Source organism: Phyllopteryx taeniolatus, chromosome 7 (genome assembly GCF_024500385.1).
Source record: "Phyllopteryx taeniolatus isolate TA_2022b chromosome 7, UOR_Ptae_1.2, whole genome shotgun sequence".
In the NCBI taxonomy this organism is placed as follows: domain Eukaryota; kingdom Metazoa; phylum Chordata; class Actinopteri; order Syngnathiformes; family Syngnathidae; genus Phyllopteryx; species Phyllopteryx taeniolatus.
In genome coordinates, this window is record NC_084508.1 from 12260266 (window position 1) to 12277619 (window position 17354).

The following is a 17354-nucleotide window of genomic DNA, read 5'->3' on the forward strand; positions in this document are numbered from 1 at the left end:
GATGCTGGCTTTTGAACTTTGCGTCCATAACAGTCCGGATGGTTCTTTTCCTCTGGCCCGGAGGACACGACGTCCACAATTTCCAAAAACTATTTGAAATGTGGACTCGTCTACTAAAGCAACAAACAATTTTTTTATAATGCATTTACAGTTCACCATGTTGTATAATCAGTTTATTATGTGTGTAAATAACTAATATGTGGTTAATTCCAAAATAATGACCAATGCTTTGAATCCACTTTTTATAGAGGAAACAAAACATCCAAAGGTCCTGTTGATGCATTCATTCAAAATTAAGAAAGGTAATCAAAATGTAATCAAATGTAATTAGTTCAATGACTTTGAGAACATAATTTAAATAGCTACACTAAAATTACATTTTCAACAAAGTAAGTTGTAATTGTACCCAAATACATTTCCAAAATCCCACCACTGATTATGGAGTGCTTTTTTTTCATTTAAATACACATTCCAGCAATTTTTGTTGTTCTTGGTAGGAAGGCTGGAATGAATTCATGGCATTTCCCTTCATTTCAATTGGAAATGATTATTTGTCAAGTCTGCCCTGCGATTGGCTGGCAACCAGTTCAGGGTGTACCCCGCCTCCTGCCCGATGACAGCTGGGATAGGCTCCAGCACGCCCGCGACCCTAGTGAGGAGAAGCGGCTCAGAAAATGCATGGATGGATGGATATTTGTCAAGTCGAGAAATCTTCAGTTCACGCATGGGACCACTGGGTGGGAGCAATGAGCACACGGCCTTGACTTTGACTTGCCAATACAGTGGCAAGAAAGCAGCGTCGGCCGGTTGTGATTATTTAAAACGTGCGATTCTAACAGCTCATCGGGGGTGTTAATGTGTTGAAAACTTGAAATTCCTGTCTTGAAGACGTTTGCGTTTGAACCCGGTACTCTCGCTGAAGTGACGGTCTCTCCCTTTCGGTGTCACTCAGGTCTGCTGCTTCCTGTATTGACGGACCATCACCACCAGTCACAGACGAAAGCCCTGCTGCCCGGCCACAGAGCCCCCCACAGCCCGGTTGTAACTTTGCGGAGGGACGCCACACGACCACCAGCAGCAGCCACCCCACCCCCTCCCCCCATACAGTCGGGGGGAAAAACGTGGTGGGCCGCTGAGTCTCTTGGCTTCCTTTTTCCCGGTAACACTAGCTAGGTAGCTAATGGCTAGCAGCAGGTAGCTAACCCCGATAAGAAGCGTCCAAAAATAGCAATGCGCACACCTCTAATACTTTAAAGACATTTAAAGGACCCGTGCATTAGAAACGCCTCGGTATGTCACGTTTTAGACAAACATTCGAGTGACACGGCTCCTGAAACTGTCATCTTTTCGCTGACGTTAGCCAGCTAAGTCGTTAGCCACCAAGACGTGATCCTGTTGCTCGCTAGCGACCGAAGAAAAGGGCCAAACCACTGCAACTGCTCTGCTTGGTGCAGTTTTGTGCGTTTTTGTGGACAATATTTGAGAATTACAGTTTTTTTTTTTTCGTCTGAGATGGCGCCCAAAAAAAGACCGGTTCCGTTAAATATAACGCCCATTGGAGAAGGGCAGCCCACCTCAAACACTACTGATGCTGCATCCGAGTGAGTATCATGACAGTGTTTGCAACATATTTTCTACTGTGTGTATCTTTACGTAACGGGTAGCACGGTGAGACAGTGGTTAGCAGGACTGCCTCACAGTTCTGGGGTTCTAGTCTCGGCTCCGGCCTTGCAGCCTTGCTGTATAGAGTCTGCATGTTCTCCCCGTGCTTGTGTGGGTTTTCTCCGGGTACTGCTGTTTCATCCCTCATTCCAAAAACATGAATGGTAGGTTCATTGAAGACACCGAATCAGGGGGTATTAAACTCATTTTCATCAGAGGGGGCACATTAGAGTTATGCTTTGCCGTTAGTGGGGTGGTTCTTAAACTTTTTAAGTCCACCAATTAAAAAATAAAAAATAAAAATATATATATATATATTTGGCTCGCCATCGTGCCCAACATTACAATACTGTAGTTTATGTAGTTAAATACAACTGAACTGTACTTTCAGTGATTATTTTGTATACCACTAGAGTGAGCCCATGTACCACACTATGAGAGTCACTGCTATAGCTGACTAGAACTGAAACTTTAAATGTATAAAGTTTACATCATACATACAGCATTACATTGTGGCGCCTGTATTCTATTATTATTAACCTTTACCAATAAATAGATGGACAGTTGAAGTCAGAACTAAAGGGAAAATATTGTCCAGCAGATCATTTGGGTGAAAAATATTCCCCTAAATTCTCGAATGAGAATTAAGAGAATCGTTTGTGATAATTTATTATTGTTCAAAGAGTGTTTTATTGTTTTTAACGTAACCATAGACTGGTTAAGGTATGTTTTATTTATTTATTTTGTATGGTAGCTAATAATTGTGTAAATGTTACTTAAAAAATTAACTTTACAGTAAATAAAGGTAGAGTTTAGGGCTGCAAAGATCACTCAGTTAAGTCAAATAGTTTGCTTGCAAAAAAAAATCAAAGCAAAATCTCTGCCTCAAAGTTTGGTAGGGAGAATTTTTCTGCGTGGACTAATGTTACTGCAGATGCAAACAATACTCTGTAGAAATAAATTTACGTTATGGCCACGAACCAGGAGGAAAGAGTGGGTAAAAGAATGTCTAAAGTTTTGGATCATATCACACTGAAAAAAAAGATAAAGTGCAATTTTTCTACAACAAAGAAGAACTGAATGACAACAGCACATTTACAATCACCAACACAAGGTAACGTAAACATCATTAGATAATTCAAAGTAGTCTACCACCGTTAAGTGTATTATAATGCCCCTCCCTGCAAGTGGTCAAGGCTAGACAGAGCCGCCGGTGCACTTTTAATCATTTTATCAAACAAAATAAACACGTAATAAGTACATTCATACTCGAGCTGCCAAGGCCACAACTGACTTCCAGTCAACATGCAGACTGGGTAATAAGGCTAATCTGAGCAAAACATACGGCCAACTTTAAATGTTGGTGACACCACCGGGACAAAAATAATACCTGCATCTTACGTGTGGTATTGTTCTTTAATAATGGGAGATCCATTTCAATCATTGAATGCTCAATTCTAAATATACTTGACAGCTGCAGCCCGTTTTGAGAGCTTCACTTTTGATAGTTTCTTATCCCTATTTTACCTAGACTCAATGAGAGTGACACCATGGAGTGGTGTGTTCAGTATGATTGTCCCCCAAAACGTTTGCTTTCTCGCCACACTGGGAAGCACCGTGAAGTGATCAGCTACATGTGCACTGACTCTGTGTACTAGTCTATACCGGGGGTCAGCAACCTTTAATTCTCAAAGAGCCATTTTGACCGTCTCTCACAGAATAAAAACCACACACAGCCACAAAACCCTTTTGATATATAAAGTGAGGATAACACTGCAAATAACGTTGTTTTGTTTTTTTACCTTCATGTATAAAAAGTGTAGTGTGTTGCATTTATGAAATCAATGAATTGCTACAAACAACACTTTATTTCTCTGCATTTAACGAAACCATTTTAAACTCAGAAAAACGATTGGTTGAAGCTTACTTTCTAATAAGTCAGTGTCTTTTTAAGGCCTCCTTGTATTTATGAAATTAAAGCCAAACATAAATCATCCACCTGTAGCGAACCAAAAATAAGAACCGCAAAATCCATCTGCTTTTGTGTTTACGTCATCATTTTATCATATGTGGAGCATTCAGTCAGCTATATTTTGAGTGACAAAAATATATTTAGGAAAATGTTTTATTCTCTTTAGAATTGCATTTAACAAACGAACAAACTAAATTTAAGTTATTTTCCAAAGTCACAGAGACCAGATGAAAGGGCCATATCCGGTTCTAGAGCAGTGGGTTGCAGACCCCTGGTCTATACTGATAAAACAGCTTTGCGGATTTGCGGAAAAGGATTGTGAATGTCTTGATGTGCCCTGCGATTGACTGCCGACCAGTCCAGGGTTTACCCTGCCTCTCAAGCAAAGTCAGATACAATAGTCTCTCTAATGAGAACTAGTACTACAGAAAATGGATGGCTAAAGCTTTACATAATGGTGCCCTACCATGTTGCCTGTCTCCTTACAGAGCAAACCTCGAGGCCTTACAAAAGAAGCTGGGAGAGCTGGACCTGGATGAGCAACAGAAGATGCGACTGGAAGCCTTCCTCACCCAGAAAGCGCAAGTCGGGGAGCTCAAGGACGAGGACTTCGACCCCATCTGCGAGTTGGGTGCCGGGAACGGAGGAGTGGTCAACAAAGTCCGCCACAAGCCCTCTGGTCTGGTTATGGCTCGCAAGGTGAGGATGAGCGAGCGTGGGCATTTTGTCATGCAGGTGAACAGTGGACCTTTCTTCGACTAAACCAGACTCTCCTCTCAGCAGAAGCAACCATGTTTTCAGTTGGAGGACAGTAGTACTAATTAGGGGTGTTACGATTTGTTATAACAACGATTCGATTTGTGTCATGATTCGTGGTTGCCGATTGGATTCAAGAACGATATTCGTTCATCTAGAAGGATACAATTCCGTGGCTTGAAATCGATTCAGTGTCAGCAGGTTGGAGTTAATTCATTCTGTTTTGCTTGTGTGTGAATGTACAGGTAAGAATATCCATTGTGGGAGATTTCTACAGTATCTTTTGCTATCAGGAATAGATAGAATAGAAAACCTTTATTGGCATTGTATGGTGCAGATACAAGGAAATTGAGCAAATGCAGAGTCGCCAGGGGCCAATTTCTCCCTCTTCGTAAAGCCCACCTTTGTCTGTTATTACATTAACCTGCTTCCTCTCTGTCTCAGTTGATCCACCTGGAAATCAAGCCGGCCATCAGGAACCAGATTATCAGAGAGCTTCAAGTCCTGCACAAGTGTAACTCCCCGTACATCGTGGGTTTCTACGGCGCCTTCTACAGCGACGGCGAGATCAGCATCTGCATGGAGCACATGGTGAGACATGTTCGCACACCGTTGAGACTCAAGTTTTATGTTCTGGATATTTAAGTGTTTTGTCTCGATAGGATGGTGGATCTTTGGACCAGGTTCTGAAGGAAGCAAGGAGAATTCCGGAGGAGGTCTTAGGCAAAGTTAGCATAGCTGTATGTATTACGATTCTTATTGTTTACATATTATTTAAATAATTTGGACCACAGGGTTAGTGGTAAATGGGTTTGACACACCGGCCGATTGTTTATAACAGCTATTTATGTCTGTGTGTTGTTGTTCACTAGGTGTTGAGAGGTTTGGCCTACCTGCGGGAGAAGCACCAGATCATGCACAGAGGTAAAACAAATGATCCATGGTAGAGCATTTTGGGGAATGAACTGGCCCAAGTTTACATGCTCAAAGTGGGTTCAACCACCTTATTGTGACAAAATGATTGGGCTTTAACTTGTTTAATTTCAAATATGTATTGGAAGTTGTTTATAAAGTGCATAGAATTGCCTCAGGGTGAGTGGTGCTCCAGGATAGAGTTGTTTGTGAGTACAGGCGGTAATTACCGCCTTTCAAATGTGATTATGAGTAACCTCGCCCTATGTACCCTTCCCTCTCTGCCTCCCTCCATAGCTTTTCTCACCGTTCTCTCGCTTCTTCATGCCATTGCTTTGTCACTCGCTCCTTACATGACCTCGGTTGCTGAAAGACAGTCACACATCTTTTAAGGACACATTCCAGCGACATACCATACATTACCATACATCCTTCATAATGCATTTACACCTGTATGCATATTTTTGCTATACCTAACCATGTATCTGAACTCTAAATATGACAACATATAATGTACACTATTGTTGTTTTTTACTTATGGTCTGTAATCTTTTCACCCTGCCTGTCAAAGCTTTTGTGTCTGTCACTGTTCTGTATAAATAGCACACGAAAAAGCAGGGACAACAATTTTCCACCTCTGAGGTCGTAGTAGAGCCGTTACAAAAGCGGGACAACGTCCATGTGTAAGGGTGTTCAGCATCGGGACATGGGTGTGAAGTATAACACTCGCTTCTCACGCCCTCTTATGTTGAAAGCAATTGTCATGGCTCGACAAGTATTTTGTATGTCACACCAGCTAATCTGATTGCAGGATGCCATGGTGTGGTGTGAAAGCACACAAAGTTATGGCAGTATCCTGTCAGGCTGGATTCTGTATAAAGGCAAAGGTAGATAAAAGCTGGATCTTTGATTTTCAAAAAATGTTTTCCCAATAGTAAATAATACATAATAAGTTTCTTTATTAACTATAAAGGCAAGGCTTCCAGTAACATTGTAACATTCTATAACAACTATTAACAATAATACCTTTAAAAAAAAAAATCAACCCCAAATGCACCACTCATATAAAGTATTTTTTTTATGTTCTTTATTGGCACGCAAAGTAGAAAAGAAGTTTACCACTGTAAATAATAAGTTGTTAAAAACAAAAGACTTAAATATGAAGTACACACATACCATTTTTTTAACATCTTAACCAATTTTTTTGTATTTTTTTGTATTATTATTATTATATGTGAGAGGCACGACAAGGAAAAATTACATTTCGGCTCTTTATACTAGTGTATAAAGTAGTTACCCAGTGTTAATAATAATAATACCTTAGCTTTTATGAGTGATGAGTAGAGTCCACACAATTAATGCAGAGTCCAGCAAATAGATGCGTTGCCACTTATCAAACTGTGATAATTGCTTTCAAGGCAGAGAGACGAGAGCTGTGAGTCTTAGGTTTTTGACTTAACACCCTGGTTCCGGATTCCAGCTATCCCCTTACATTCCTGCTCAGTTATCGCGCTGATACTACATCAGAAGAGGGCAAATTCATGGGTCCGCTTTAACACCCTGTTCCATAGCTGTTCACCTTTCACACAGGACAGCAACCTGGGAAAAAGACAGTTTTAGAGGCATATTTTTCTCTTAAATGCGGGTGGAATTTACACATTTTCTTCACTTCCATGTATTTTTATACTGGTTAGATATTTGTATAGAAATATTAGCATCTCTACTTCATGCAATAACTTGACTCCAATTCAGGGCCACAGAGTTTAAAGCAGTGGATGAATTTGTGTTTTTTTTTTAAATGTATTTATTTAGTTTCCCCCTACCCCTAAACCAAAACAAGAACTGTGTATGAAGGTATTCTATATCTTGTTTTGGTCTGTGCCCCCACAACCGCCTGCCACATAGATGTGAAGCCCTCCAACATTCTGGTCAACTCTCGCGGGGAGATCAAGCTGTGCGACTTCGGAGTGAGCGGCCAGCTCATAGATTCCATGGCCAACTCCTTTGTTGGAACACGTTCCTACATGTCGGTGAGTCAGTCTGCGCCCCCACCCCGTTTCCTCTGGCCCCATCCCCACTTTCCTTCCCTTTCTTTTCTCACATGGAGTGGCGCCGCCCTCTACCTTCTTTGTCACTCCCTTGCCAAGAGGCGAGGGCCGTGCCCAAGAGAGCGTTCTTTGGCACGTATATCGGCAACTGTGTTCTCCCTCACTGTTATTTCTCATTCCATGGTCTATGTAAACCTTCTTCTAACTATAACGCTTCAGTGCTGATGAACTCTCATTAATTCCCATGACCCATCAAAAAAATTGTAAGGATTTTTCTCCCACCTCAGGGTGCAGAATAAATTATTTTACATGTACTGGCAACAAGTGGCAACCCCTAACTTAATGTCAATTTTGACCCATTAATAATTTTCTACACTGGCAAAAAGATGATGATGCATGGACTGATAGTGGTAGGAAGGAAAGGTCACACTTTTATAAATTATAAAATTAACGATGAACTCACACTGGGTCAAACACATTAATTATGTCACGTATATGTTGTGCTGTCAGACTTTGGCATGAAGATGCATGCATCAACCCCTAATTGTGCTGTGTGAGGCAAGTTAACAGCTTGAGAGATAATGAACAAAGGTATTTTTAAATCTATTAGACGTCCATAATGTTTGGACTAGTACTAATTTTGCCCTTCTAGAAAACTCAGGAGAGCTGGCATCTTTATAGTTATGTTTTTTTTGCATAATTCGTAAAAGTAAATATCAAACCAACTAACAAACGAAACAATACCTATCGCCTCAGGCATTTCGAATTTGAAGAGGTAAAAGAGATCATGGCAGATGCTGAAGATGTCATACAAAGGAGCAAGCCAAAAATATTGTTTTCAAGGAAAGGTGAAATGCTTTGGAAGTCTTGGCCTTCAGATAGAATTTTCCAAGAGGCCTATTAGCATTTTCAGCAACCACAAATGCAGTTTGAGTTTAGACAAAAGGCTGAAACACACTGCTCAGCCACAACATTATGACCAATTGCACAATGTTATGATATCCAATATGAGAGTGTTATACAATGTTCAATTTTAGTTGACATTGTCAGATATGTATTGGTGTATTTATTACTGTGGTTGTCACACTGAGAGCAGTTCTTATGTCATGTAGATGAGATTATTATAAATCCCGGAAAAAGGAATTAAGTATAAGCATCCTATATTTTTGACTCTTTAACTAATTGTGGTCACCAGTATATTAGGCAATGTTCACACTGCAGGTTGATTCAAATTTGTTTGCCCAATGTGACATGTTTCAGATTTTTTTTCATGTCAATGTGAACAGTACAATTCAGATTTTTTTCATATCCAACCCAGGCCTCTTTCATATGGATATAAATCAGATATGTATCTGACGCGAGTGCAATTATGGACGCTCACGAGGCGCGCATCCAACATATACGTCATCAATAGGCGACAAACGTCACAATTCTTCGACAAAACAGATACACGACAATTCGGCAACGGCGGGCGAAGCAGCAGAAAACAGTGGTGAAAAAAAGATGCTTTAGAACTGTTAATATAAGAAAATGTTGGCTTTGGTTGGACAAAATCCTTGAAATCGCCACAAATGCGTTATGACGAGACTTCTGCGAGGGGCCGCATCTATTTCCGTAAACACGCCACCTCAAATTTGTACGCATGCGCAATCTGACATCCTCTTTTGAGCGCATGCATGTGACGTCACAGACGTGTTCTGTCCACAATAGAAGCCTCATTTGTCTTTGTAATTTCAACGACTGCATAAAAACATCAGACTTAACAAAAAAATCTGAATTAGGCATCATGCCCTACAGTGTGAATGCAGCCTTACATGCAGCTTTCATTTTAAAGTAATACAACTACAATAACAAACATAGTTAAATTCATACCTCACTGACTCTTTAAATCAAAACCAAGTGTTATAGTCTGTGTAAAGGAAGCCAGTTTTTCAAAATCATTGTATATACCTGCCATAAGGGTACCCACTTCCCACCCCCCTCGCAGGCCAGCTGCCAGTCCTGCCTTGTGTGTTGGTCTTGGCGCAATCCTTCTGTCCCTTTGACGTATATACTGTACCATGTGTTGCCTCAACAGCCGGAGAGACTGCAGGGCACCCACTACTCTGTTCAGTCGGATGTATGGAGCATGGGTCTGTCCCTGGTGGAGCTGGCGATCGGCCGGTATCCCATCCCCCCACCAGACGCCAAGGAACTGGAGGCCATCTTCGGAAGGCCTGTGCTGGACGGAAGTGAGGGAGAGCCTCACAGCAACGTGCAGAGACCCAGACCACCAGGGAGGCCCGTGAGCGGTAAGAAAAATGATCTATAAAAAATCTATATAGTGTTACTGGATTTAATATGCATCTTTGGCGCAGGTCACCACGGGATGGACTGTAGACCTGCTATGGCCATCTTTGAACTGTTGGACTACATTGTGAATGAGGTCTGAAAAGACACTTTGTACAAACTTATCAATTGTATTTATCGACCCATTTTTAATCTTTTTGGTTTTTGTTTCCTCCTCAGCCTCCTCCTAAACTGCCACATGGTGTATTCACGAATGACTTCCAAGACTTTGTCACAAAATGGTGAGTAGTTTTATCTTTGATTGACTTGAATACGAGCACAGTGTGTGGAGCAGCTTTTGGCTCACCGCACTATGAGCGACACGGTGAAACTACTCCTACTACTAACACGCTGCAACGGAAAACCACCACCATGTATCTTGTTTTGAGGCTCCACATGTACATAATTTTGTAATTTAATTATTTTTTTTTTTTTTATTGTACCATAAAAACATGGCGCGATTGTCAAGGAAGAAGCGACTGCCACTGAGAGGAAACTGGTGATCATAAAGAAGAGAGAGAGAATATTTTCTGAGGCTGTTGTCAATGATCGATCACCTCATTTACTGACTGCACGCCGTGCATTTCGGTGACAGCGACGCCACACTGCGAAGTTGCGATGTTGTTCACCCGCGATTAAAATTTTGAATCGCAGAAAAAACATTGGTCGATCGTTGGCCACTTGTGAAAAGTAGTTGCTGAAACCCGTACAGTGCACGACTTTTCAGCCAGTTTCTGCCGCGTCCCACAGTATGTGGTGGGCCTTAAACATATGTTGGTGCAAAGTCTTACAGACTGGTAAAGTGAGATCTGTGGAGGCACTTGAGGGTGGGTACGCCACACACAAGAAAATACTTCACTTCATCCAATACACTGTTTGCAGTTTAATGGCATTTTCATTTATTTTGATGGGGAAAGATGATGTGCGATACGAGTGTTTTGAGTTACAAGCGTGGCCATGGAACAAATTAAACGCCTATCTCAAGGCATGACTGTACCTCTGTTTAATTTTTGGCATTTTGTTTATTCAAGTTTACAACACCAGAAGATTACTTAGGTCACAAATAGAGCAACTACGCTCACATAGCCATGAACAACCTCGATCTTGTTTAGTATTGTGACAATACTCTTGCTATCCGTTTCCTTGAGCAATTGAGAAATAAAGGCAGTCCAAGATTTTATTTTGGTGACCTTTTTTGTGTTGACAGCTTGATCAAAAATCCAGCCGAAAGGGCCGATCTGAAGATGCTAATCGTGAGTGCCTCGACTTACTGTTGAGTTTTGTCTGTTTTCCCCATTTTAATAACCGCTCGTGTTTCCTATTGTTTCCCTCCAGAGTCACATATTTATCAAGCGATCTGAAGTGGAGGAAGTGAACTTTGCCGGCTGGTTGTGCAAAACTATGAACCTCAACCAGCCCAGCACCCCCACCCGCAGCACTGAGTGACGCCCGCCGGCCCCTCCTTCCTTAAGCACTGCCCTTGTCACACCGCTGGGTCTTGCTTGCATATTCACATACATTCAGAAACAGACACACACACACACACACACACACACACACACCACTGGGTCTTGCTTGCATATTAACATGCATTCAGAGACACGTATTGGCACTTTTCTCATGTTGTTTTTGGGCTTCAAAACGGTTCCGGCTTCCTCTCATGTATTTGTTCACCAGCAGCAGCTGCAGGGCTCTCGAGTCGTCGTACTGTAAGACCACAAGCTTCACCAGGCCAGTGTCACCTTTCCACTCGGCTGCAAAGGGGGGATGTAAAGCTTTGAATGACACACTTATATTAGCTATTCTGTATGAATCTTTTCTATGGCAACGGTTGATGGCTGGTAGGGCGGTATTTTATTAACGGTGGAGATTTGGACAGGAGGAACCTAAACGTAGTGAAATCGAAATAGGTTGTGTTCAAGGTGAATGCAGCAATTTTCATTTACACAGACCCCTTTTGTCAAATTAATGACCCGAAATGATCTGCCATATTGTAATTACATTAGTCGTGGAGAGAGCGCAGGAGAGATGGGCACATTCAGTCATTTTTTGTTTTTTTTTGGGTTAAACGATCGATCACTCTGAGGATCACAAACCAAAGAGGATACTCGCACTTACCAATGCTTGATCAGTCCCCCCCGTATCGGCACATTTATGAAGAACAATATATCAGTGCACTTTGGATACAATTCAATGCAGTTGCGTTGACATTGTTTCCTCATAAATTTCAATCACACTCTCCTGTAATGGGAGAAGCCAGGAATATACTGCGTCTTTTAATGACGTTGAGAAAACAGTGATTAAAATGTATTCATGGGATGCTATAGCATGGGTTAATCTTTCTTATACTGTGCGTGTATTCTGTTTTAACGGTGCGGATGATCAGCCGATGTTTTGATGAGAACCCGCTGTGCTATCAATATGAATAATTTTTGTTCGCTAATATTTTGATTTCTTTGTTGTTGATCTGTACTTTCCCCTTCCTTGAGGTGTGTTTGGTTACGCTCCCCGCTGTACTACAAAAATGTGTGGCACTCCAGAAGCAGCCAGTAGACTTGGCTCGTGCTTTTCAGGAAAACTTCGCACACTTTAAGTCAAATTGCGGTATAATTGGACGTTAAGCTTGAAGCAAACATTTTAGTAGTACAAAAAGGGTTCAAGTGAGTACTGTAACCGGGGTCACTTTTGGTCACATGCTGGTGGTACCGCTAGCCTTGCTCGAGCGCTTGCATTTTTTTTTTCTCTGCTTTTTGGCTGCCCTCTCTTATTCTCGAAACCCCCAAACAATGTGCATTCGTTCCGAGCAAAAATGGATGCATTGTCACTTGTATGTGTACAAAATATAAAAAAATTACAGGAGTACTATTTTGCAGTCTTAATATACAACTTTTTTGATTTATGTAAATGACAAGGAAAAGAGTCATTTATTATAATATAAAAATGTGTTGGATATGGTTCTAATCTATAAAAAGATGAAAAATAAAACTTATTTGTGAATGTAAGTTATATGATGTATGTCAGTCATTGCTAATGTGTTTCAAAATGTGTCGATATTGCAAGGTTAATACAGAGATGGCACAGCATGATTAGCTTGTAAAGCTACTCCCTCACTGTGCTAACTTTCTTGGCTTTCTTTTATTGGGTCAGTGCAATATATTGGGGCCGGACGGTTTCCTAGAGGTTAGCACGAGGTTCGAATCTTGGCTTCGGCTTGAGATAGCTACAATTTGATTTTGCCTTGTCATAATTCCAGTTCAAGATAGATATCTTGAATTAAGGTGAATTAAAGCTATGTCCTTTTTTAGCTATCTTTAATTAAATTTTAACTAGGTGAAATTAATAACTGGAATTATGACTAGTCACAATGATTGTGATATCTCAAACGAGAGTTAGCGATATCTATGAGAACCTCCTACACATGAATGGCAAAAGTGACGTCATTTGTCCCAGGTGAAATTAGATATCTAATTCAGTTTGGACTAGGTAAAACTGAATTTCAGATGCCTTTTCGACTACTCACAATTACGTTAGATATCTTGAAAATTCAAACTTCTCAAAATGTAATTAATTACGACTGGTCAGAACAATGTTGATATTTACAATGTCAAATAGTCATGCTTAGCTTTTAAAACAAGGGGTGTCCAAACCTTTTTTTCCCCAAAGGGTTACAACATACAGAAAAATCGAAAGATGCAAGGGCCACTTTGACCTTCTTTACGTTTAATTTATTTACCATGCTAAAACCAATCCACCATTGTAAGTAAAGATATGCGAAGCAATTCGATATTTTTTATAAGTATTATGTATATTTTTAAAAAACAAACAAAAAAAACAGCTAGGTGAGAAAGCAAAAAATAGTCAAGAATTCTTCTGAATTGATGGGCCGCCAGAGGCCCCGTATCCCACTAACAGTGGCAGTTTCTGGTATGTGCGATATGTGTAGCCACACAGAACGGCATTTCCAGCGGAGGCGTCTAAGGGCAGTCTCTCACAGGGCACCATTCAAGCTAGGACCGTTCTGAACCAAAACAAGAGCAATCTATACTTAACTGACCTTCACATGCAGCATGAAGTAGAGCAAATAATTTCAATTCCGCAGCGCATCTTAGCAAACGATGTATGAATTGTACAAAACAAGGATTGTGATGAATTAGAAGAAATTTTTTCTCCTGCCTTGCCACCCAGTGTATAAAGTAAGTAGTAAAATGCAGGCAATGACACGGGCCTTGTCAATTGTTAATTATAGGACTGTATAGGCTGTGGGCAGCTAAAAAAACGGACGGTGAGCTGGATTTGGCCTCCAGGCCGTAGTCGATTTATATGTTGAATCCGCTTACCACAGGATAGTTGTCTAAATGTGCCCTGTAATTGACTGGCGACCAATCCAGGGTGCATTGCCCTCGCCAAAAGCCGGCTGGGATAGGCTCCATCTTACCCGAGACCAAAATGAGGACAAGCACAACAGAAAATGGTTGGATGAAAGAAAATATGAATGAATGGGTGGGATCTTAATGGAATAAAGGACAAAGTACTTGCATTATTACACGAATTTTTTTTATTTATTATTATTACCAAACGTGAGCATATTGAGTTTAATCGTCACTGCGGGTTCTTTAAAGTGTTGTTAATATATTTTCCAGATATTTTCTTATGAGTTTTTTCTTGTCAACGGGGATAGACAAAATCACATGTCACTTGTCAGCGGGAAACTTTTACTTCCAGAAACTTCCTTCAGTTACTGTTGCACCAATTTTCCTGTCTACATGACTCTCGTCCTTACCTTCAACATATGAAATTAAGTGTAGAAAAATCGCCACTCAGGCTGGAAAAGGTACGTGCGCGTAACAGAACAACAGTAAACGCAGGAGAAAGTGCACTACGTAGCATTCTGGAGTTGCTAGTAGTTCAGTGTGCTAACTTCGATTCTCACAAGAAAGGCTAGTCTTCAAGAAACTTATGCCTGTGGAATTCTTTCTCAACAAATGTAGTCGAATATGGACGATAGGAGTGCATGATTTATGCGTTGTAAAATGTTAGTCAAAACTATTAAGTCGCATTGAGTCACCAGAATTGACCTAGCATTTTAGCATACGTAGCTATGGTACCTTTTTAGGTTTAAGATATTTTAAATTGTGGTCAGGTTTATTAAAATTATTCCCTAACAATGAAGGCAATAAATGCTGTACTGTAATATTTCCCCCTTCTTGCTGTCATTCTCCACAGAGATTCCTGAATGTTTCTCTTGAGATACAAAAGAAAGGTAAGAATTGTCATGAACCCTCATTTTGACTGTGAGCATGTCACTTCTGTCATGGGGTATGCTGGGTTGACTGGTATGTGCCTATAAAAAACATTTTAGTATATTTTATTGTTTAGTTTTGAGAGGTTTAGAGTATTAGAACCACACTGAAAAGAAAAATGACACTACAAGATCAAAGTCGTACTCTTATGTGAATTAAGTACTATTGTTCTTTTTTTTTTAAATCCATGATGTTCAAGATGCAAAGTCGTATCGTATAATAATTAGATCAAAGTCATCAAATTACGAAAATGGTCCTATTTTGAGGGGGGGAAATGCTTATTTGAGGATAAAAGTCATGTATTTTAGAAGAAAGTTGTTTCACATTTTCTCCTGAGAGCCGGGGTACACCCTGAACTGGTCACCAGCGAGTCGCAGGGCCCATAAAAACAAACAACCATTCGCACTCACACCTACGGGCTATTTAGAGTCTTCAATTAACCTACCATGCATGTTTTTGGGATGTGGGAAGAAACCAGAGTACCTGGAGAAACCCCACGCAGGCACGGGGAGAACATGCAAAATCCACACAGTCGAGGCCGGATTTGAACTTGCATCCTCAGAACTGTGAGGCAGATGTGCTAACCAGTCGTCCACCATGCAGCCCAAGAAGAAATGCACAAATGTAATTTGTGGTGCGATTATTTTGTTTTATTTTTATTTTTTATTGTGGCCCTGATACTCTTTTCATTGAAAAATTATACAGTTTGAAGTGCAACCAAGATTTTCTGGATAAAAATCCTCCAAAAGTCAAACTGTGATTTCAGCTCACTGAGCAGATAAAGGGTTAACCCCACGTGTGTTTTGCAAATTTGTGATTAAATTGAGATGATATAATTACTTCATTGTACAGTAAATATCCTTTTTGTGACATTTTTGTTTGTTGGTGTATTGTGACAAATTGCAAAATGTGCTCACAAAAAAAAATGAATATTGGACGTTTGGGCGAAATTTATACCTGTTGTGAATTTTTCCCTTCAGCTCCTTGTTGGAAAACAGCCAGTTGCGTCAAAAGTACTGAAACATTGAACAGTTGGACATGTCCATTCAAAAGTGGGGAGAAGGTCAAATTAAGTTCACCTGTAAAGGTTATAGTTCATTTCAGGTTCATACTGAAATTTCACCAAAAATACCAACATCCCTAACATGTGAGTACTGTATGTGCCTTGGCTCAGTAAAGGTTAGGAATCACTGAAGGAAAGTACTTCCGAGTCCAAATAGTATAGTACTGAGGGGCAACCATGTTTCTTTCCAGTCCCTTGTGGTTATGCAGAAGAACAGCACCCTCTAGGTACAGGTTGTCCCATTACCTTCTTGTAACATATGCATGGTGGCCCATGGGACACGTGGTGTTAAGTATGTGCTCTTCTATGTGTTTTCTTAAACGGGCATTCAGGCGAGTATGTCAGAATACTGCCTCTTTGCCGCAGAATGGCTGGCTTGCGCTCAATCAAGGTGGTGTGTGTGTGTGTGTGTGTGTATGTATGTGCGTGCATGTGCACGTGTGTGTGTGTATGTAGGTGGGCGACAGGGAAGTGGCGCAATATCAAGTGCTTTGCGCATTTTGGACATGGGCAACGTACTCCTACATGCTCACTGTCTTCCCTGACAGCTCACCTGTTGGAGCTTGGCAGGTATTATGTGCAGCGAGCGGGGGCGAAGCCAGGGAATGTGAAGGGGCTTGCTGGCAGCCCCCGCTATTATGTGCTGGAATCTGCCAAGGCTTGCTTTTGGGGTGGGACGCCATGACCTCAGGCAGTGGGATGAGTGGGTGCGACTTCTCGCAATAGAGAAGGAAAGTAGTAGCGGTTAAGAAAGGGAGGACAACCTTATTTAACCCTAAACCACACGTGATCGCAGCACACAGCTCCATAGGCTGATGTGAAAGCGCGGCATGGGGAAGCATGGGTTAATCATTTGTCTGATTGACTGTATGACTTTAGCAAGTGTCCACTTCAGAGACACGGGGAGAAATTTCCACTTGACTTTTCTGCTTGGTGGCAGGAGGGAGGAGGTGGGTGAGGCGAAGAGAGGCTGTTTCTTTAAGAGCGAGGGCGAGTGAGGAGGAGAGAGAGAAAGGGAGGGACCTCTTTGCCCTCCAGAAACCAGGAAGGGAATTGAGTTGATCTGCTGCTGCTTGGTTAGCACATACGGGGGCTTTAAGCCTGCACAACAGTGACAAGAGGCAGGGAGAAGGGAGAAAGAGCCACAGAGAGAGAGTGCTCCGGAGAGGAGGAGAGCGGAGGGCTGCGCTAACCCCACAACAAGCAGCACCACGGCCATCGCAGGTGAGCTAAAAGGCAGCCTACCATCCCCTCGCTTGCTGCCCTGGGCCTGTCAAGCAGGGGGTGGGGTGGGGGGGGCCAGCGGAGGAGAG

At 41.4% G+C, this 17354-nt stretch overlaps 2 protein-coding genes across 3 annotated transcripts in view; both read left to right on the forward strand.

Annotated features, from left to right (window-relative positions):
• The first annotated feature begins 715 nt into the window (after nt 1–715).
• map2k2a (mitogen-activated protein kinase kinase 2a) lies at nt 716–12680 on the forward strand. The gene is made up of 11 exons (XM_061779848.1): nt 716–1601; nt 4123–4333; nt 4835–4981; nt 5053–5130; nt 5263–5314; nt 7208–7332; nt 9428–9641; nt 9708–9775; nt 9859–9920; nt 10886–10931; nt 11014–12680. The coding sequence occupies exons 1-11, from the start codon at nt 1513–1515 to the stop codon at nt 11122–11124; spliced, it is 1203 nt and encodes a 400-aa protein (XP_061635832.1). The 5' UTR covers nt 716–1512; the 3' UTR covers nt 11125–12680.
• A 1684-nt stretch (nt 12681–14364) lies between these two features.
• The window catches only part of zbtb7a (zinc finger and BTB domain containing 7a), a 30475-nt gene continuing 27485 nt past the window's right edge, over nt 14365–17354 (forward strand). The window contains exons 1-2 of one of the 2 annotated variants that reach the window (XM_061779115.1): nt 14365–14509; nt 14902–14938. In XM_061779115.1, the coding sequence (XP_061635099.1) occupies nt 14912–14938 (27 nt within the window). In that variant the 5' untranslated portion in view covers nt 14365–14509; nt 14902–14911. Of the gene's footprint in view, nt 14510–14901; nt 14939–17006; nt 17266–17354 lie in introns of those variants that run through there. The other variant, XM_061779116.1, reaches the window with a different exon arrangement.